At 37.1% G+C, this 23233-nt stretch overlaps 1 protein-coding gene across 1 annotated transcript in view; it reads right to left on the reverse strand.

The window, feature by feature from the left end:
• grin2da (glutamate receptor, ionotropic, N-methyl D-aspartate 2D, a) overlaps window positions 1–23233 on the reverse strand; it is a 213349-nt gene that overhangs the window by 19234 nt on the left and 170882 nt on the right. The window contains exons 8-11 of the mRNA XM_049476300.1: window positions 18734–18887; window positions 4513–4638; window positions 3905–4134; window positions 3418–3578 (exon numbers count right to left, since the gene is read on the reverse strand). Of these exons, the coding sequence (XP_049332257.1) occupies window positions 3418–3578; window positions 3905–4134; window positions 4513–4638; window positions 18734–18887 (671 nt within the window). The remainder of the gene's footprint in view (window positions 1–3417; window positions 3579–3904; window positions 4135–4512; window positions 4639–18733; window positions 18888–23233) is intronic.

Below are 23233 nucleotides of genomic sequence, written 5' to 3' on the forward strand. Positions count from 1 at the left end.
TTGTGAAGGTCTGGAAGTGAGGTGTGTTCAGGTAAACTTCTGGCATATTGCTATCTTAGCAATGTAAAAACCCAGGTATGCCACAGACTAAAAAGAACATATGCAGACATCAACTGTCAAATGTTAATTGCTAGCTTAGCAATTAGTAAATTGTCAACACAGGCATGTGACTAATGCACATACACCCCCGCTTGTTACACACACATGAATACGCAGCAGTGCACAAACCTATAGTGCGTGCCTGTTGGCAGTTATGCAAATATTTTCATCAACAATAAACTAAAAATATTGTAAATCAACTCCTCATACAGGGTGAACAAGCAGGTCAGTTTGCTTTGCTGGGAAGCGTGAGACACGTCCAGGTAGCTACACCCCTAAAATAGCAACCCACCTAGGTCAGAGCACACCTGGATCTTAAAGGAATATCAAGTGACACACTGATTTGTTTATTTCAAGTTATGCCAAAACACACCCGTGATTAATCAAGAGAATTAGTACATGCCTTTTGCATGTTTTAAGCCATACATTATAAGGTGATAATGTAATTATCGTGACAGGCCTAGCTACAGCACTGATCATGGTGGACACCAAAGCCATACTCACAGCTGAATATACGTTTTTTTATCTGTAATAACCCTAAAATACGATATAATTATACTCTGTTTGAATTTTGGTTAAGTTTTAGGTTAATGTCGGTCTTCTGTTTAATACGTCTACTACCTCTAATAACATAATAGCATTTACTTTACGTATAATGTGCATGTTATTAAAAAATTACATTATCCCAAAAAAAAAAAGAAAAAAAATTAGCAACCTACTCATCCTTCCCCCCCCCCACACACACTTCTCAGTTTAACTCGTTAAACACACTTCACACCCACCCAGCCATCACTCACTCATTTCAGAACATTGCTGGTCTGCACCAGCAATTTTTTACAATATGAATGGGCTTGTGAGCTCAATAGGAGGAAAAAATAAAACATATAGTGCATCCAACAAGAAAGAACATGTGCCTCACACATCTTTAAAACAGCAGAAACCCACAGAAAGTGCTGATCATACGCACTTATCCATTTTACTGTTACATTACTGTGTAGCCTGAATGTGCACACACTGTAACTACACATGCAGCAGATTTACACCAAAAAAAAATATTCATTCAATCAGTCAATTTCCCCTGGTTACTAAAATGGCTAGTAGTGCAGACCTGGCAACCTTTAAAAGAATTGTATGAATACAAATTCCTCCCCCCTTAGTGCCCATATCCAGCGCTACCCACCCAGACCCCCCCACCACAATGATATCTATATTAAAAGCTATTTTGCATTATACAAAACTGTGTTTGTAATGCTATAATATTGTACTACAAAACACTTCTTATCAGATAATAATTAGTTACTCAATATATTAATTGGTAACTATTTATTTACCATATTTACTATTACTATTTATTTCATATATTTAGGATATATTTCAGATATTTAACATTTATTTTTTTACTTGAAACAAGTATTAAACAGTGTACGTAAGTGGCTTACCAGATTTTCTTAAGCTTTTAATAATGGATATTTATTTTTAAATCAAAGAATCAGAATTTGGCGAAATGATATTTATATTAGCAGTGTCAATCACTTAAAAATAAAAAATTGTATTTATTACAACAATATTTTAATATTTTAATCATAATAAAAATCATATATATATATATATTTAAATGCTGGTATTTCTCTGTATTTTTTGTGGGAGGGGACACTAGTAAAAGTGTAGTGTGGTGTGGTTTAAACCCAGTGTGTCGACAGTTTAGAGGAATACACTGAAAAAAATGATGCATAAAATTTACTTTAAAAAAGTTTTGCAGCTTTCTGCATTTTCTTTTTTTAAGTAAATTTAATTTCAGATAGATTTAAGTAACTTCAACTCGGTTTCAAGACCCAAATTAAGACTTTTAGTAACATTTACTTAATTCCTGCATACAATATTACCTGATTACAGTTACTTAATTTATATTACTCTAATAATATATGATACATAATTGTAACGCCAGACAGAGTGGAGCGATGCTTGCAGAGTAAAATGAACAGACAGGTTTATTTACAGGCAGATAACCAGATGGTACAGATATTAGAGCCAAACAAACTATAATCTCACCAAAAACCAGAGCCGTAGTAGTATGAACAGTCCGTGTTCGAAACCAAAAGACAGTCCAACCGAGCAATAAATCCAAAAGGGGCAAAACAAGAGACATTAACCGATAAACCAGAAAAGAGGGTCGTACCGAGAAGGCAATAGAAGAAACCATGAGAAACGCTTAGTATGCAATATCTCGCCAAGATAGATTACATAATGCAGCCTTAAATACAAAACATATGATGAGCATAACCCAGAACTTCCTCAGAACACAGGTGAATCTGAGCGTCGAAGCGTAACATGATTGGGCGAAGGAGAGCGACTGACGGTGACGTCATAAATCATAGGATTCTGGGAAATGGAGTCCGGTAGTGTGGAAGGAGAGTCAGGCTGCGTAACAATAATATATTATAATTCCTGGAATTTAAATATTTTTTAGTTAAAACACACATATTACACTGTCTTAACACATGGATGGCATGTAATACATTCTTTTTAGTATACTAAACACTAAGTAAGTTACCAATAAGTATACTAAAAAGAATGTATTACATGCTATCCATGTGTCGAGACAGTGAGACTTGGTCTGTTTACAAAATAAATCTTTGAGATTATGTAAATATTTGAATGTGTGTTTTAACTAAAGTTATATATATATAATATTGTATAAATTAAGTAATTGTAATTTGATAATATTGTATGCAAAAATTAAGTATAGTTTACTAAAAGAAAGAGTTGATTCAGCAAAAATAAATGAAGTAAAGTTTACTAAAAGAAAGGATTGACTGAACTTCAGTTCACTTATTTACTCTATGTAACATTTAAGTCTTGAAACCGATTTGAAGTTACTTAAATTTATCTGAAATTAAATCTAATAAAAAAAAGCAAATGCAGAAAGTTGAAAAACTTTTTTTAAAGTAAACTTTACGCATCTTTTTTTTCAGTGTATGAAGATGGATGAAAGTAGCAGGTGGTTTGATAAGTATCTTGCTGGATTAGTATCTGTGGTAATCGGCCATAATTCAATCATCCTATGAGTTTTAAATGCATGAAAGCTGCACGGATATTGATGTTGGCAGGTCTGCTAGTGATCCTGCAGAAAGAGGGTATTGATGAAGTCACAAACTGTATCTTTAGATCTTTTTTAGATCTTTAGGGTCATTGAAAAAAGGCTTGATATTTGGAATCCAATTCACAGCCATTTTAAGCAGTATAAAAGTAGAAAAGCTACAGTAACTGGTAATACTGAAGCTCTTTATAATGAGCGCTCTCGAGAGATCACCTACTCACCCGGTTTTGAGGTTGTCAATAGCCTCTTCGACACCTCTCTGGTTATTGCGCACCATGAACTGATGCATGTTGGGATAGTTGCTGCGGATGTTTTCCTCCGTGCTGCCGTTGGGGACGGTGCCGAAGCGGAGGGGGGGGTACTGCTCCGTGGGCTGCTGGAACTGCAGGCAAAAAAAACAGACAGTCCACCGGACCATCGATCAGATTACAGGCCGAACGGTTTCGAGTGCCGCGAGATACACTTCACGGCTGCTTTATTTCATTTTCTATCAGGAGCATATCACGCCCAGGGATCTGTACCTGAGCTATCTTCAGCGATTATCACTTAATTAAGCTTTAAATCATGTTATCATCCACTCCTAGAGAAGATCCAGCAACTTCAACAGCGCTACAGAGTGTTACGGAGAACGGTGTTCAGTGCACCGATCCGTGTTTGGTGTTTGGTGTTGTCAGAAGAGAAGAGGGCTCGTACATATGTAGCAATTACCTTCTTATCGCTGAGGCCAGACACTGTGTCTATGTACTCCTCTTGGATCATGAAAGCAGCCAGGTTAGCAGTGTAGCTCGCCAAGAAGATGACAGCGAAAAAAGCCCACACCAGGACCATGATCTTACTAGTGGTTCCCCTAGGGTTCTCCACAGGAACTGAGTTATTAAAGACCAGAGCCCACAGCAGCCAGATAGACTTCCCTATGGTGAACTTAGATCCTCCTGCCTCTGAGACGGAGAGAGAGAAAGAGAGAGAGAGAGAGAGAGAGAGAGAGAGAGAGAGATAAAAAATAAATAAAAAATAAAAGCACAGTCATACAAGTGCAGAGGAAGTGCAGGAGAGGAAACAGAAGAAAACAGATGGAATATAAAGCGAGAGCAGAGTGCATGGATGAATGAATGGGCCGCAGAATGGATTCGGCACTCTACCCCTGCCTTCCATTTTCCTCTGTTTTCCATGTGCTGCTGAATGGAATTATCATAATAATGACTACATACATCAACGCAGCAATCAGCAAAGTTCTATCAGCATAGCTGATTAAATTCCAGACGCATCAGCAGTCAATCTCTCAAAAAGCTCAAATGGGATGTACTTATCATACTTACTCTTCCCACTTTGCAGACTTCTGTTATAGCCAACGGGGCTGAAGAACTCGAAGATGAAGACCGTTACGGCCACCACCGACAGGCACATGACGAACATCATCACCCACACCGCAGGACTGTAAGGCTCTGGACATGTGGGAACATGAAAAAAAGACCAGGATTAGATAAGGAATATGTCCTTTTAAAATGTTTAATGTGTTTAATCTTGGTGTACAAATGGACTCTGATCTCCCATTTAGCAGTCATGTTAAACCAGTCACCAAATCAGCATTCTATCACATCAAGAACATCAACAAGAGCAGAGATTTCTATAGCTTTAATTTAATTCAAATATCAACACATAGTTTGCTCCGACACTGATGCACCCTGAGCCTGCAGGACAGCTTCAATTTATATAAAACTTGATTAGGTGATTTTTATATTTCCTGCACCTGTTACTTGCCACATGTGAGTTTAAAAGAGCATCACATGCTTGAAACAAAGTTATTCATCCACAAGTTTGAAAAGATGGCAATATTTTGTTCTGCCCATTTTTGGAGCTTTGTGTGAAATTTGGTCAAATTAGCTTTTTTTTTCTCTGCTTTTTTAGTGTTTATAAACACAATAGGAATACATATTTGTATAACAAAACATGATTGCAATTTAATTGCAATATTGTATTGAGATAAATAATTTCTGCAGACATTTCAGGGGTGCCAAACTTTTGTCCATTTTGTCCACTTTTGTCCATAACCAAATACATATACAGTTCTGGAAAAAATGAAACCACTTAAAAATGAATATATATATATATATATATATATATATATATATATATATATATATATATATATATATATATATATATATATATATATATTAAAAACCTCTGGAATATAATGAAGAGGAAGATGGATGATCACAAGCCATCAAACCAAACTGAACTGCTTGAATTTTTGCACCAGGAGTGGAATAAAGTTATCCAAAAGCAGTGTGTAAAACTGCTGAAGGAGTTTTACACACTCTATAAAGATGCATAAAGACTGTGATTAAAAACCAGGGTTATTTTACCAAATATTGATTTCTGAACTCTTAAAACTTTATGAATATGAACTTTTCATTTTCTTTGCATTATTTGAGGTCTGAAAGCTCTGCATCTTTGTTGCTATTTCAGACATGTCTCATTTTCTGCTCTAAATGACAATATTTTATTTGGAATTTGGCAGAACTGTTGTCCATAGATTATAGAATAAAACAACAATGTTCATTTTACTCAAACATAAACCTATAAATAGCAAAAACAGAGAAACTAATTCAGAAACTGAAGTGGTCTCTTAATTTTTTTTCAGAGCTGTATATATCTCATAAATAGTAAACTCAGTCTTTTTACATTGTAAAACAAATGGTTTCTCATTCTATAATTTAATTTAAAGCCGAACACTTCCTCATTCAAAGCTGTTAGATAGCATTGCCTACATCCTATTACTTTTGCCAAAGTCACTGTAACTAATGGCCTTAAGAAGATTATTGCTTACAACTGCTCGTTCAAATAATAGGAAAGTGTAGATACCGTTTGCTTTTGTGTCATTTCTTCCTTATTAAGCTGTGCTAGTGCTTAGTCCATCCACTAGTGTCAAATTAGGACAGCCTACCATCTGGATAAAGACTGGATACCACCAGAGATGCTTCATTTAGGCTCAGAAAATAAAAACCCTGTCCATAATTTTGTTCCAACTGCTTGGACAGATCTGCCGCTGGTCTGAGCTTACCGGAGCTCTCCAAGCAGATGGAACCAAATCCCAGGAAGGGGTTTTCAAAACACTTCAGACCTAAAATTAGAGCTGCTCATTTTGTTTCATTTATAGAATGTAAGGTAGTTGTTGGGGAACTTCATCATGATGTGTTATTATTATTATTATTATTATTATTATTATTATTATTATTATTTATATATATATATATATATATATATATATATATATATATATATATATATATATATATATATATAATTTTATTTTTTTATTTTTTTATTTTTAATTTAAGTTGTTTTTTTTTGTTGTTTTTTTTTCTAATGTTTTGTTTATGTTTTAGAAAAAAGTGTGGGTGGAGCTAAAAACTTACAATGAGTCATTAATGCAAAAAAAAAATACGAAAAGAATTTTCATTCTAGATGACATGTTGTTGAGATATCGATCCAAAGGCAAAACATTGACTTATAGCGCCACCATTAGGCAAACTGTTTTTGACCGAATTATAGGTAAACTACTGTACATATTTACCAAATTTGGAGTTTGGATGACTTACGGTTACTGCTCTACAGTCTTTTATAGGAAAGAAAAATTATAATAAGAAAAATCCTAGCCATTTCAATAGCTTGGAACCCTAATGAATAAATGAAGGAAACAAAACACATGCCAAATTAAATAGGTAATAAAACATACACATAATTTGTCCCCTTTAATTTTTGACACCATCCCTGTCAGTCCTGATCAGTGTTGAGCACGTTACTTTGAAAAAGTAATTAGTTATAGTTACTAGTTACTTCTCCAAAAAGGTAACTGAGTTACTGATTTACTGATTAACTGATTTACTCCACTATAAAAGTAACTAGTTACCAGTAAAAGTAACTATTGCGTTACTTTTGTGTTACTCGCCCCCGCAAAAAAAAAAAAAAAACATGGAAAAAAAAAAACATTCCTGATTAGTGCTGTGCTTCTGTTTTTTGTGTGTATTATCAGGGGCGTTGCCTGGGTATGTAAAAATCCAGGGCTCAGCCCAGTTAATTATATTAGTTTATTAGCTGATCAGTTGGATCCGGTGGAAAACATACAATTTTAAGGCAGAGACCAGGGTTAAGAAACTCATTTAAAAGTATAGCACTAAATTCTGGCTATCCACAACATTCAGCTTCTAGCTAACTGGTTAGCTTAATACATTTTTGTTAATTATAGCTTACAGTAATCATGCAATCCTAAATGAATAAAAACACAGTATTTATTTGAAAATTAAACAGTTATGGGCTGATCAGGTACATTCTCAAACCTTGATCTGTTTGTTTTGATTCAGAGACAAGTTTTTTTTTTTTTTTTTCTAATTTTTCCCATTTTCTCCCCACTTTACACGGCCAATTACCCAACCCACTCACTAGGACTCCCCCTATCACTAGTAATGCCCCAACACACCAGGAGGGTGAAGACTAACACATGCTTCCTCCGATACATGTGAAGTCAGCCACCGCTTCTTTTCGAGCTGCTGCTGATGCAGCATTGCTGAGCAGCCAGCGCTTTAAAAAAGCGCAGTGACTCGGTTCCGGTACATCAGCTCACAGACGCCCTGTGCTGCAGACATCACCCTAGGAGTGATGTGGGGAGAGAGCGCCATCTACCCACCCCGAGGGAGCAGGGCCAATTGTGCTCCCTCTGAGCCCCGGCAGCTTGATGGCAAAGCTGCATGAGCGGGAGTTCAAACCTGCGACCTCCTGCTCATAGTGGCAGCACCTTAGACCGCTCGACCACTCAAGTTGAGTTTTTTTAACCAGCTATCAGAAACATCTCATCACAGTTTACATGGTTAGTTCAATTACCTTTCTTTAGAAAAATCGCCGTATATCCAGATATGTTTTAACATAACGCTAAAACCCAATGCAAGAACTCAAAAACCCTCAAACATCCTCCCCAGCAAGACGGTGGGGGCTGGGGTGGGGGCTTCCGTACTAGCCCACCGCTCTCTGCAAAACCAGTAAGCTGATTGGCTGTTTCTCCTGAAAGGCAGAACTTTATCATTGAACTGGCTCTATGATTCGCATCAAGAGATTTTCCATTCACAGCAGACACAGCCTACTGGAAATTTATTTGGGGCTAAAGCCCCGGAAGCCCAGGCCAGGCGATGCCCCTGTGTATTATCATACATGAACAAACAGCTCTTACAGGACTTCCCTGACTCTGTTGATGCTATGGGTGTTTCCGCTCTCCCAGTTACTAATTGCTTTCACCTGGTCTGCCTAGTATAAATACCCCTCAGTTTGCTCTGTTTGCTCGGCCCTGCCGAGTATTGAATCTAGTTATGTAGCTCTTCTTCAACCCGTTTTCTTTGTTTATTGCCTTTGTTAAAGACTTCTATTTGTTTCTGACTACAGATTTTTGCTTTGCCCTCTCTATTGTTTATTTGCGCTGGCAAACTTTTTGTATTTTGTATTTTGTATTGCTCTGGTATGTTCTTTACATTTGATGTCATATTGCTACTGACCCTGCCTGTCCCTTACCACTCCTGCAAGCCTAACCCCATTTGTTAATAAACTGTTTGGTATCTGTCAGTGTCTATCGTGTGTCTGGCCTGCGTGACAATCCATTTAATTTTTAATGTTATTTTTAATATAATGTCACAAAATAAGCATCTATTAAATAAAGGATAAAGGATCAATTTTGGCTTGACATTCTACCTGGAGATGAAGTAGGCTACAAAGCCACACAGGACAATTGATAAGATAAATATAATGTTATAGCATGATTCAATTTAAATATCTTTCAGTTAAAATAAAATATTAATTTGTGCATCAATATCTAATGAAATATGTTGAGGTATTATTATGTTTTTATTTCATTTACTTATTTAAACAGTGTTTTTCATTTGTTGCCTCTGGTTGTGTATTTCTCACACACACACACACACACACACACACACACACACACACACATGCACACACACACAGCGTTCAAAATTGTGATCTCACTCAGTAACTCCGTGCTGAACTCTACCTGGAGTCACCTAGAGGTGCTACTGCTAAATACAGTGTACCTGCAAATCCCAATTCCCTTCCTCACTTCAATCTCTTTAAAGCACCACTCAGCTTTTTATGTCTGCACTGTAGAGCAAGAGCAAGCCTCTCCCTGCTGAGATTTGTAGTGGAGCAGAAATGTGAATGACTACAAGTGAAAGACAGTGTTTATAGTGTTTATAAGTATATGTTGGTTAAAAGAATCACAGAATCACAGAAAACACAATTTTACATCTGTTTTTTTCATACTTTAACAACAGCCTGTCTCAATGCTGCAGGCACATGTACTGTAGAACATAAAGACAATGATCTAACAAAACCCAGAGCTGAGCAAAAGAACATATACACAGAAATATACTGTATCCTCCAGTCACTAAATCTGTCTTACTGTAAATGTAGCACTGACAACACTTTAGGTAATATGCTTTACCTGCATTTTAGATTCACTTTAAAGTCATACAAACTATGAAGAAAAATACATGGATTTATTTATTAATCAAAAAGTGTCAAACAAACCAGAACCTGTTTTATAATTTAGATTTTTTAAACTAGGCAACTCATGCTTAGATGACAACTTCACGCAAAGATGAATCACCTGGATTTAGGATTTCAATTCATCACTTGAATTACGTGAATGTATTGTCCTCTGAATGTGTTTGAGAGCATCAGTTGTAAAGAGGTAGAGTTGGTATACAGTGAATAGTTTAATTTGAGTAATGGTATAATACATATTATGACAAGAACTACATAACTCAAAAAAGGAAAAAATAAAGTATATAAATAAATAAATACTGAAGGAATCATGTCGTAACTTAAAAGTAATAAACAAACCAAAGGTGGCTCTTATCTGAGGTGCTGTTAACTTGCAGTTTCTAAAGCTGGTAACTCTGATAAACTTTTCCTGTGCAACAGAGATAGCTCTTGATCTTCCTTTACTGGGGCGGTCCTGATGAGAGCCAGTTTCATCGTAACGTTTTTTGACATTTTTGGCGACTGAACATGAGGATACTTTCAGTTTTAGAATTTTTTCAGATTGACTGACCTTAATTTCTTGAAGTATTTTTGTCTTTACTTATTTGATTAGTTCTTACATATTATGAATTAGGACACTATTGTACCGTATTTATGAACTCTTAATGAACCTCTATTTTTTGGTCTATTTTCATATATAAGGTGCAATGGATTAAAAGGCACATTTTAAGAGACACTATAAGGAACTTTTAATTCAGCAGGTCTCGCCGCTGAGTAGTGGTGGGGGGTAGCTAACTAAGCTAAGTAAACAAAACTGTAATAAAAAAAGACTTTCTTTAAAGTCAAACGAGCACTAGATGTTAATCTACACAGATTTCGCTCCTGAAAAGTCTTTATTTGGTGAGTAAAGTGCTTCCATTTTTTTTTACAGTAAGCTTAGATTTCCGAATTTTCTCAGCACTAGGCTGGAGCATTAGCATTAGTGGCTAACCGCTCCAGCAGTGCAAGCAGAGGTTAGCAGCAGGCTACAGGCCGATAACGTTCACCTCTGAACAGGGAAATAGCGGTTAGCGGCAAATGCTAATGCTACTCCAGCCCCGGTGCTGAAGAACTAAACTGAAACTCCTGTATAAGGCTGTAATTTGGCAGAGTGGCTTTACTGCTCTTTTACAACCTGCCTGTTAAAATGCATACATAAGGCGCACTGGATTAAAATGTGCACCAACACTTTTTGGGAAAATTAAAGGATTTTAAGTGCACCTTACAAACACATTAAGAGAAAGGGAATTCAAGTTTTTTTAACTCTTGGAAAGTTCAGCACAGCTGTTAACTGAAAGCCATTCCAGTAGACTACCTTATAAATGTGACTGATAAATGCCAAGATGTGCAAAGCTGTCATCTAAGCAAGAGGTGCTACTCTGAGGAGTCTAAAGTAACCCTTTTTTGCTAAATAATTCTACGTGTTGTTTTCTTCATAATTTGGATGACTTTAGTATTAATCTAAAATACGGAACGTTTAAAAATAATAAAAAAAAACACTGCATTTAAGGTGTTTCCAAACTTTTGACTGGTACTGTAATTATATGCAAAATGTCGCATATTTCATTTTTTTATAAGCAAAGAAGAATAAAATTAAATACATATTAATAAAATTAAATACATATTAATACAATTAAATAAATAAATAATAAAATATAAAAAATAATAATTTATCTATAATCTTCTGATATACAGTATATTGTTTAAAGGGCTTAAATACTGATGTATTTTTGTATTTATTTATTTTTTCACGTGAAAAAAAATGTGATAAACAAATGACTGTGTTTAAAGTTGTTTCCTGTTGTGGATTTATTCCGTTTCTTTCACCTGGATATTAAAGGAAACACTGCATTTTTTGAGCAGAGATGTTTACGCCTGTAGGGCTAGAGATTTGTTTATCCGAAAAATCCATTCAAAGCCGAGACTGGTTTAGCATTCAGTCTTTGGTCATGGAGCTTTATGCCACAGCTGGTCAGCAAATCTGCCATCAGCTTAACACACACATTCAAATAGATCCCTTCCTGTTCTTGTTTATATTCATTATTAGTAACAGTGGCTGAAGTGTATTAGAGGCTAGACTTGTTTAGTTAGTCTCTGAGCTCATGTCAACATTGTATGCTATTATTATAAGAGATGACATGATTAAAAATCTTATTTGAGTTTCATTTAACAGATTAGTGGCTGATTTCATTAGTAAACAGAAGGGTTCACACGCGGGGCCAGTGTGAAACCCATACTATTGATTGTGATTGATTTTTAAGTGATGTTATGTGTGATGAATTTGACACTCATCTATTGTTTTGTAGTAGTCCAGTAACAGTGTTTTATGGCTCAGACAAGCTGCTTTTTTATTTTCTTATCTTAAAGCTGATGTCCGTAATTTTTAGGATTTAAGGCCCCCTCTGGTGAGAATGAGTAATTTCTACCGAGCATGTGGAAGAATAATTTTGTGATGCGGTCTTCTTTCAGAGTGGATGAATCCGATTCCAGGTTATGTTCAGTCAGAGAGAGAGAGCGCTCAGTCAGAAACATCACTTCAACTACTCACTTTGGTTTTAATATGAATGAATGAGCTACTGAGCTCTTTCCCCTTCTGAAGTCCCCATTGCTCCACCAGCCGCTCGCATTCAGTAAAACCGAGCCGGATCCTCTTAAGTACTCGTAAGTACGTAAAGACGTGTGACATGGCCAGAAGAACTCTTGTGAAAAGTGACTGACACCCCAGTTTTTAGAATGAATATATATATATAAGGCATAGCAGGGATGGTCGTTCCAGCACACTGGTACCATTAAACACAGTATTTTATCTCTTCTCCACTCAGCAATGCTTCTGCTTTCAGTTTAGAAACAAAATAATACGAATTGCCTCTTTAACAATGACTTTGTTACGGCATACCACCTTGTCAGACGTCTAATTCTACTTACTTACTTACAATTACACTTATATAGGGTCTTTCAATTCCATTTCTCACACACTCAACACAGTCAATCAAGCACAGCGTACTCTCAACCGGAACAACCGTCCACCTGGAGGACTGCATCGGGCACTGAGGGAGGAGTGCCAATCCATGTCTGGGCACACAGTCACACACAATTACACACACCAGGGTATCCAATTTAAAAATGTTAAATATTCAATTTACCTGATCTCTGTGTTTATTTAGTTTTTTTTTGGACTGTGGGAGGAAACCCACACAGACACGGGGAGAACATGGAAACTCCACCCAGATACGGACTTGAACCCAAGACCCCAGCGCTGAGAGGTGAATGGGCTTACCACTAATGACTTTTTGAGTCGTCAGTTATTGTGCTGTAATCTCAAGTCCTTCAGTTGTTAAGACTTTTACACTACACGACTGATCAGCGACACGGGGTCACAAATTCCATGTTTTTACACTGTGGGAAATCACTGACTCACCTCACAGCTCTCCAGAAACATGATTATCAGGAGAACACATAGACCTAGTGAAGCCATGCAGGAAAATCTCCTGAGAGGAGAATACGCACTTTGAGTGAGTCCAACATATGAGTTATATGAAGCAACTGAGCCAAATTCTAGAGTTTAAAAATGTCTGATCAGTACTTATGTCCTCAACACAGAACTATATCAAATGTTTCAATGTTACTGAGGGCAATATTTTTGTATCATTCTGAACTCCAGTTAAAAGCCGTTTTAACATGCTCTACCTGTATCTCCAGGATCAGTGTAAAACCTCTTTTCTGTAGCTAAACTGAAATATACAGGCACAATTTCTTTGCTTTTTTTGCGAAATACACTATTCTATTTTCTAAAATTAAAAAAATACTCAGAACAAGTAGTTCATTGTTATGTTTAGCTCCATTCACCTATAAATGGCTCTGGTGTGGTTTGGACCCGTGGTTTGCTCTGTCTCTCTGATCCCATTGGCTGTACGTAGTAGGCTTGTCCCGATCCGATATTTGGATCGGATCGGCTGCCGATATTTGCAAAAAATGCGTATCGGTATCGGATCGGCAGGCACGAGAAAATGCCGATCCAGACTCCCGATCCAGTTTTTTTTTAAAGCCAGATCCGGGTTTTCCAGCGCACCCATTTAGATAATCCATTCCAGTTTTGCTGTGTTTTCGCCAGTGAGAGTAAAATCCGGTCCGGTGAATTTCACCAGCTCAGCGTTCCAGCGCTCAGATTTAAATACATGGCGGACGGAGTCTGGAGTTTCTCTACAAATGTAAGTAATTTTCTCCTGTATTTTGACTCACCGCTGCGTGTGTTTATCAGACTAGTATATTTTAGACTGTTTTAAGTTTCCAGTGTTGTTTTTGCCTGTACGTTATTTAATGTAAGACCTGACCGGGTGAAGCTACCATTAGCGTATCGCGCTAATTTACCGAGTAAGCTAACACGGATCTAGCTAGAGTTACAGTGCACCAAACGCGGCTGCAGTGCTGAAGAAACCCCCGCTAGGAAACTAAGATAACCCGGCCGTCCAGTATAAAACCTTATAACTAAGTGATTTAACGTATAACTAAGTGATTTAATTTAGTTAGATTTTAAGTGATCACAGGGATGAACGCGGGCCAGGAAAGATGAACTCTGGTCAGACCGGCTGGAGGCAGCGTTAGCTCCTTTTATGAAGAGTTTTTTTCTTTGAATTTAATAAAGTTTTCTCTCTCTTAACATTAATATTTTTGCTTGTTGTGTTTTAGTGTCATTATGCTTATTGTAGTATCTCATCTCAACTAGTGGGTATGGGTAAATTTCACAATTATTTGCAAAAGAAGAAGTTTATGAAACATGTTATGTTTCTTATTCATGCAACTAAAAGGTAAAACTGTGTGAAACGTAGCTTAGTTTGATAATTTAGCTTTGATGGCTTATACAAAATATTTATTATATTATGGTTACATTACTAACACAGGAGCTGACTTACACCTGAGCATATTGAAATGCTCGTCTTTGTAAAAAAGAATCTCCCCATCATATTTTCTACTCAGGTTGTGTGTTTTGCTATTTTAATACAATTTACAATATTATTTGCACTTATGACTTTTCAAGCATTGGTTTACTGATGGCATTTCTGTTTGTTATTTATTATTTTGTCTATTTTGAGTTTATTAATTGCTAAATAAACAGGTCAGTTTCTCCTTACCAACCATTGTGTATTATTCAAACACACCTTATTCAGCTGGCTACTTGTTATCAAGAGTAAAATGCTTTTCAACATGAGTTTGACAACAAAGTAAGTTGGTTAAATAACTTTAAACTTTAATACATGCTCGGATAGGTCGGTATCGGTATCGGCCGGTATCGGATCGGAAGTGCAAATAAATATCGGTATCGGATCGGAAGTTCAAAAAGCTGGATCGGGACATCCTTAGCATGTAGCTGCTGCTCCTGACTCCAAGTCGGCGACTGATTCAGATATTGAACACGCTGAATATATTGCTGGGTGCCTGTGAATGATCTGAGATCATCTGCGACTGCTGAGAGATCCCAGATTTCCCTCTGAGCTGAGTTTTTGTCGGTGATATATTCTCTAAAGAATTTTTAATACTTTTAATAGTTACAGATTTCTCCGTGTTTCTGTGTCTTTTTCTAGTTATTATGATGAAAGTCTAACTTCATTCTGATTCCATTAGTATACAAAAGGGTTCACATGCTGTGACAGTGTATAACCCATGCTATTGATTTAAGTGATGGTGTGTGTGTGTGATGAATTTGACGCTCATCTTCTGCTCAGAAAGAGTACAACCGTGTTTGCCGACTGAAAAATGGTAATTAAAGGGGCTTTAAATATGCTAAAAATCATAACATGTGTTATTCATTCATTAGTCCCCAGCCTTCTCGAATTCTGCAAGGATGTCTGGATATGGTAATTTCACAGTGGAATTGAGTGAGCCTGATTGATGCCCTTCACCATGAATGTCAGAAATAAAAAAGGGCTTGAGTGACAGAACTAATTCTGCCTCATCACTCTTCTGTGGTTATTTGATTCACTTGATGGAAATGATGGAATGGAAATCGCTGTGCCCCCAGTATGAGGTTCCAGCTTAGTGGTGCAACAAAATGTGCACAAAATCTCACTTGGAAATCAAGGGCACGCATTTGTGCATCACAGTGGCATCTTAAAAAAACAATCAAATGGATGAAAAAATAGAAACAATGGTATTGCTGTTTTTTTTTTCTTTTCGATTTTTGTTTTAGCATTTTTTGTATACTGATACTGTATGTCCGAGACAAGCTGCTTTCTTTCATCTTAGCAATGACTTTATTACTGCACATCAATTGTCAGACTTCTAATTCGCCAGTGTTAAGCTGAGCTAAAGGCGTTGTTGCCAGACCTCCTCCTGTACCTCCTGTAGTTTTCTTCAGCATCCAAGAGTCTATTTTTTTAAGGTGAAGGAAACAGTACTCACAGTAGGGGTGGGCGATATGGCCCTAAATTAATATCACAATATTTCATGGTATTATCGCGATAATGATACTCTTGGTGATATGACAAAAAAATTTAAAATACACTACTGCAACAAAACAAAACTTACATTTTATTATTGTATATGATATGATATTGCACACCTCTAACGAAGATAAAAAAAAACAAGAATTTTAGCAGATTTGTAACCGAAGTCAATGATTCAGAATGTCATGATACTACTAATAATAATGCACTTCAAATATCTCCATATAAAATTTGCGATACTAAACAGATATAATTTGTATGTAGTAGATGTATAATGGTAAATAAGAACAGTGTGAATTTTTCTTTTGCTTAAAACTGCCAAAAAAGTAGTATCCTGATGTGATAATTAGGGGTGGGTGATATGGCACGATATTTCAGGGTATAATATCGATCACAATATTCAGAAATGTTGGCGATATCGATACGATATGGCACACCTCTAACTCACAGTACTAATAGCTACAGATTAAGCTTTCTGGCTTCTCTAATTTCTCTAAAGAAAAAACTTATGTATATACAGGATAACGATGAATAACCATGTGTACACTCAAATATATGTAATTTACAATGTTTTAGTGTCTTTTTTTGTTTTAGTTATTATGATGTTCTTCACTTTAACTCAAGCAGTCCCTAAGTGACATAAACTGAACCTCCTGAGAGCATCACAGTACAGTGTGTGAATGTGTTTCATCCATGATTGTTCATCTGACCTTATTTACAGAGTGTAGGAGTGCTGGATTACTGCTTAAGATAAAACTAACTCATTTTACAAATGACGTATACAATTGTTGTTGTACTGTTCATTAAGAAATATTAACAGCCATGTGCCCTCTTTATTGCATTAACAAAACACAAATTGGCTGTTCAATTTATTTAACATATTTCTCCCCAATTTACACGGCCAAATACTCAACCCACTCATTAGGACTCCCCCTATCACTAGTAATGCCCCAACACACCAGGAGGGTGAAGACTAACACATGCTTCCTCTGATTCATGTGAAGCCAGCAATCGCTTCTTTTTGAGCTGCTGCTGATGCAGCATTGCTGAGTAGCATCACAGCGCGCTTGGAGGAAAGCTCAACTATTCAGTTCCAATACATCAGCTCACAGACGCAGCCTTATGCTGATCGACATTACACCATCTACCCACCCAGAAAGAGCAAGGCCAATTGTGCTCTCTTAGGCTTCCAGCAAGCTACATGTCTGGGATTTGAACCAGCTACCTCCCAATTATTTTATATATATACACACAGGGGTTGGACAATGAAACTGAAACACCTGTCATTTTAGTGTGGGAGGTTTCATGGCTAAATTGGAGCAGCCTGGTGGCCAATCTTCATTAATTGCACATTGCACCAGTAAGAGCAGAGTGTGAAGGTTCGATTAGCAGGGTAAGAGCACAGTTTCGCTCGAAATATTGCAATGCACACAACATTATGGGTGACATACCAGAGTTCAAAAGAGGACAAATTGTTGGTGCACGTCTTGCTGGTGCATTTGTAACCAAGACAGCAAGTCTTTGTAATGTATCAAGAGCCACGGTATCCAGGGTAATGTCAGCATACCACCAATAAGGACAAACCACATCCAACAGGATTAACTGTGGACGCTGTAAAAGGAAGCTGTCTGAAAGGGATGTTCGGGTGCTAACCCGGATTGTATCCAAAAAACATAAAACCTCGGCTGCCCAAATCATGGCAGAATTCAATGTGCACCTCAACTCTCCTGTTTCCACCAGAACTGTCCGTCAGGACAAGAAATTATTGTGGTCTAAAACCAGGTGTTTCAGTTTTATTGTGCAACCCCTGAACTGGGACTGGGCTCTTATGGGTTAAATAAAAAATGTCAAATCCTGAGGGAGCAGGGATCCTACATGCCTGATCACCTGCAATACAAAGTCTAGTGTGTAAGACCATTATCAGGTTGGTAGTAAAAAAACGTATAAGAAGTAGAAGTAGAAGAACAAAGCACAAGTAAACTGCACAGATCTGGAATGTGCACACTGGGATGTACATCCTGAAGATGTCAGTAGCTTGTATTGTATACAATGCGAGTACACACTGAGCCTTTTCCAGTGAGAACTTTTTTTAAGGTAGTGCTGATGTGATTCCAGAGTTTAGCACAGCAATAAACCCTCCCTGCTAAATTTTGCACACACTGTAACTTCCTCAAACCCTGAGCAGGAAAAGGACAAAGAGCAACATTACAGTACATCACAAAAGCACGAAAGGATAAAGAGGGGGAATCTTTTTCTGTATTCACGATGTGAAAAAAGGCTGTCCTGGTTGTGCTTTTGATGTATGGATCAAATGATAGAAAAGAGTCAAAAATGATTCCCAGATTTCTAACCTGAGTCAGAGATGACATCATAAAACCAGGGGTAGATAAAGGATGGGTTCTTAATAATAGACTTCTTGTATTCAACCTCAGAAAGAACTGAAAAGAACCGCTAACAGAACAAAAAAAAACTCAAAAATGAAGGTACAGAATGTAGAATCCAATGAGTAGCTCACCAAGGAAGGCAGATGGGGAGACAGTGCCATTGCTACGAGAAACCATGACGCTGATGCCGGTCTCCACGAAAGGAACAGAAAACTCCACCACCTCTGACCTCTCTTCGTTTATGGTCAGTGAACCAATCGCCATGTCAGCTCGCTTGGAAACCACCTGGTGAAGAGGAAAAGAACTGTAATTAATAATAATGATAAAAAAAAAATCCCTGCAAAAGTGGTGTCTTTTTGGAAGCTTGACGTTACACACTTTACACACAATTATAAAATATAGACAAAATAAAGACTATCTAACATATCTGGACATCCACAATAAAAACAATAATAAAATCATTACAATTTTAAATTGTACATCTAAAAAAAAAAAAAAAAAACTTTTAAAATCCCTTTTTACCCCTTGGCCCTACCCCTTTCCCACGATTTTTTTTAGGCTAGAGGGGTAGAGGGAAGGGATAGGGCTTGTTAGCCCTTTATACAGAGATTTTTTAAGGTGAGCTATACACAATTATAGATCCACAAAATGCCTCATAAATTATAAAATAAATGGCAGATCACCTTCGACACCATAACACCAATCTTTCTGGACATTTGATGTGACAAAAAAAAAAAGTTAACCATGGCGTTGACCACAATACTCTTCATGACCTTGAAGTCAGTACTTATATAACAGATTGTTTCAGTCTTAAAAGCAATCAATAATATATTACAAGGTGATGACAGAACAGCTCCTTCCTACCTGCACTGATCACTCCTGAAGGCTTACGCTACCTCCCGGCCGCTGCGCTCCTCCAATGAACGTCGCCTCGCTTTACCAAACACAATCCACACAAAGCAATCCAGACTGTTCTCATACAGAGTTCCCCAATGGTGGAACAAACTACCTTCCACTACCAGATCAGGAGAATCTCTCGCTATCTTTAAGAAACTCCTGAAGACAGAGCTCTTCAAAGAGCACTTACTCTCTTAACACCTCTAACACACTAACTACTTCTAACCTCATTTCCTTCTTCCCCTCCTTCACTCCTCTATCCCATTATTTCCCTTTGACCTCCTTTAGGCCCTATATGAAGATGTTTTACCTTTAACTTCTATTACTTTTGTACTGCACTATTGTAAGTCGCTTTGGACAAAAGCATCTGCCAAATGTAATGTAATGTAATGTATTATTACACATATTATTGAGACAAGTTTTCAAAAAGCATAATCCAATTGAAGCCATATGCTTGATAATGCTCACTGCAGTATGTGGACAAGCATTGTCCTGTTGAAATAAAAAAACAAATGTGATCTGGCAGTGTACAAAATGGCAGCCCACACCATGACACCATGTTTTTTGGACATGTATGTAATCTTGGAGCTGACACAATTATTACAAACACAGATTTGTTGGTTGTCCCGCTTTTGCCTTTGTGAAATGACCAACAAATCTGTGTGTGGAGGCATTCTGGTCAATGGTGGAAAGGTTGAGGTTTGTTGTCATGGTGTGGAGTCCAATTTTGTGAATTGCCAGATCACCTTTGGTCTTCATTACAGGCACTTTGACAGACCATCGTTATAATTGCAGGACCTGCAATGATTGCAGGACCATTAACAAGGTCCTGCAATCATTGGCCCTTCTTTTTCTGCAATTAACACTCCAGTGTGCTGTTACAACAGGACAATGTTCATCCACATAATGCAATGAGCATGATTAAGTTACATACTTGCTGGCGGAATCAAGCCTGATCATACAGAATCAAGCTTTATAGCCACTATTCCAAATGGAATATACTGCTGCCATCTCAAGAGTTTGCCATGAAGCAGACGCAGTTTAATGTGCTTTCAACACTATGGGCATTGGGAGGATTATCAGAGAACACCATTAAGAACCTCTACTACTGCATACACACATTACAAACTACTTTTGCTTCGACTGCTAAAACTTGCATCATAAAACTGTATTCTGTAGTCAAATCATGAGTCAAGAGTGTGTCAGCGTTGGCTCGATCAAATCAAATCTTGGTGCAACTGTTCTGTCAGTGCGGTTTGTTGGGACAAGTAACAACACTGCCAAATAAACTCTGGCATAGTTGGAGTGAACTGTAAACACACACAAACCAAAGACGCCTAAACAGAACAAACCCAGAGCAAACCATCATCTCCTCTCTGCAGACCTGCTTCAGTATCTGCAAAAGATGAGTTTCTGATACTGTTTAACACCAGGGGCCCTATCTTACTTAAACTTAAACTGCGTAAGGCGAGTCTTGATGCTCATTCCTATCTTACACCCCAACAGCCAACAGTCTATTTTCACACCTTGCACCTGTAGTGTTTAAATAGCAACAGTGCTTGTGAATATATCTATGGCGATGGGCGTGGGGGTCTGGAAGTGGGGTGTGTTCAGGTAAGTTTCTGGCATATTGCTATCTTGGCAACGGAAAACACAGGTGCACCACTGACTGAAAACAACCTAGACACACGTCAACAGTCAGAAGTTCATTGCTATCTTGGCAGTGAGTTGGCAGCTCAGTTTGCTTGTTATGCACACATGGACACACAGGAGTGCACAAACCCATAGTGCATGCCAGTTGGCAGTTATGCAAACTTTTATTCAAACAGAATATAAAACAGGTAGCTGCGTCATTGAAATAGCAATCCGCCAAAGCCGAAGCTCATCGGACTCTTCATCACACCCGTGATTAATTAAGGGAATTAATGCATGACTTTTGTGAGTTCTGAAATGCGTAAAGTGTACTTTTCCCATCATTAAGACACACTGACACACTAAATCAAGCTGCACGGTGGACGGTGGACCATTCGCCTTAAGATCTCTAAAATAGGGCCCATAGACACCTCTGATCACCTCCTCACAACTTCAAAACCAATACTTATATATAACAGATAAACAGTTTAAAAGCAAATAGAGACACAATCAGTAAATATTTAAATACTTAATACACATAATCAAAGCAGTTATGTTGCATACGTTAATGAGGTACATTTTTCAAAGTATAATCCAGTTGTTTTTGATGTGTTGTGTTTGATCATTATATTATATTAGATTTACTGTAGTGTTTGAATTTGATCCAGTGCCCAAATTGAGTCTGAATCAGTGTTTTTAATGGGTAGTAAGAGTGTTTCAATAAAGTGGTTGATGTTAATGCTATTTTTTTGTTTTCCAGTTCATGAGGATGGTTTTCTTGGCGACTCCAAGAGTAATCTATTGTATTATTAGTTAATATTTTTAGAGAGTGATGGTGTTGGGTGGATTTGGGTTGAAGGACAAGATAAGAGGGTGATTACCACCCAAGGTCAGTTAAAACAGAATACAGCATGAATTAGAAAAGCTTGCTGGATGTTACAGTTATTACTATATCATAAAATACATCTAATTATTGTAATAATTTTACCTGTGAGACATATTTTAAAAATATTTTAATTTGATGTCTAATTTGATCTTATGTCATTATGAGAACACAGAACATGCAAAAATGTATTAGTATTAGTAATGTATAATAAAACTACAGTCTACAAACTAAAAAATACTTAAGAAATACTAAAAAAGTCCCCAAGTTTTCTTCAACACTCCAAAATATGAAGGAGCTGCACATTTGCTTTAAGAAATCCTGAAGAAAAATCACTTCTGTTTCCATAAAGAACCATGCTAGAACACATAATAGAGATGTCTAAGTGTGGCTAACCTTTAAACTGGTCAGGAACCTTTACATCAAGTGATTCTTCAGTCCTTTAAAAGGTTCTTCACATGCACACATCTCTACTACAAGCATGACTCTTTATACAACACCACAAAATCAGGGATAAAAATTAGGACAGTGTTGGGAATTGCTGAAAAAGGCAGCGTTTCTTACATTTACCTTGACTTTTTTTTCAGTCCAGACAACATGAACCCAAGATAGTTCATGTTTTTTCTGCTCAACTTATTTTTATTGGTTAATATACATCCATTCCTGCATTTCACACCAGCAACACATTCCAAAATAAGCAGGAACAGTGAGAATTTAGGGCTAGAAATGAGATAACTAAACAAAACTCGCAAAGCATTTGCCTTATGTTAACTATGTCCATTCTCCTGGCTCAGAGGCATCTGAGATGTTCCACAGTGGAAATGTGTATCTTCAAGACAACAAGATCATGCAAAATCTGATGCTGCAGTTATTTATTTACAATTTCGAAAAGGCGCCAATCATTTTGTCAGGCCCATTTTTTTAGTGTGTAAAATGATTAAACTATTATATTTGTCAAATTTACCTGTTGTTTTTTTCACATTCTTTTTGTGTTGTTCCAATACACACAAAATATGACAAAACGGTAAATTGCAATAATTTTCTGGAAGAAATACTTTTGCTTTACCATCCTAACTTTATTTGGAATGCACTGCAGGCCTGAAACGCAGGAAATAAATGTATATTAATAAGTTAGATGGAAGGAGTTTCCGCAGTCTTCGATGCAGAACAACCAGGTTTAAAAACAGCTACCGTATTTTTTTAAGGCGCACCAGATTAT

Source organism: Astyanax mexicanus, chromosome 3, assembly GCF_023375975.1.
Source record: "Astyanax mexicanus isolate ESR-SI-001 chromosome 3, AstMex3_surface, whole genome shotgun sequence".
Classification (NCBI taxonomy): domain Eukaryota; kingdom Metazoa; phylum Chordata; class Actinopteri; order Characiformes; family Acestrorhamphidae; genus Astyanax; species Astyanax mexicanus.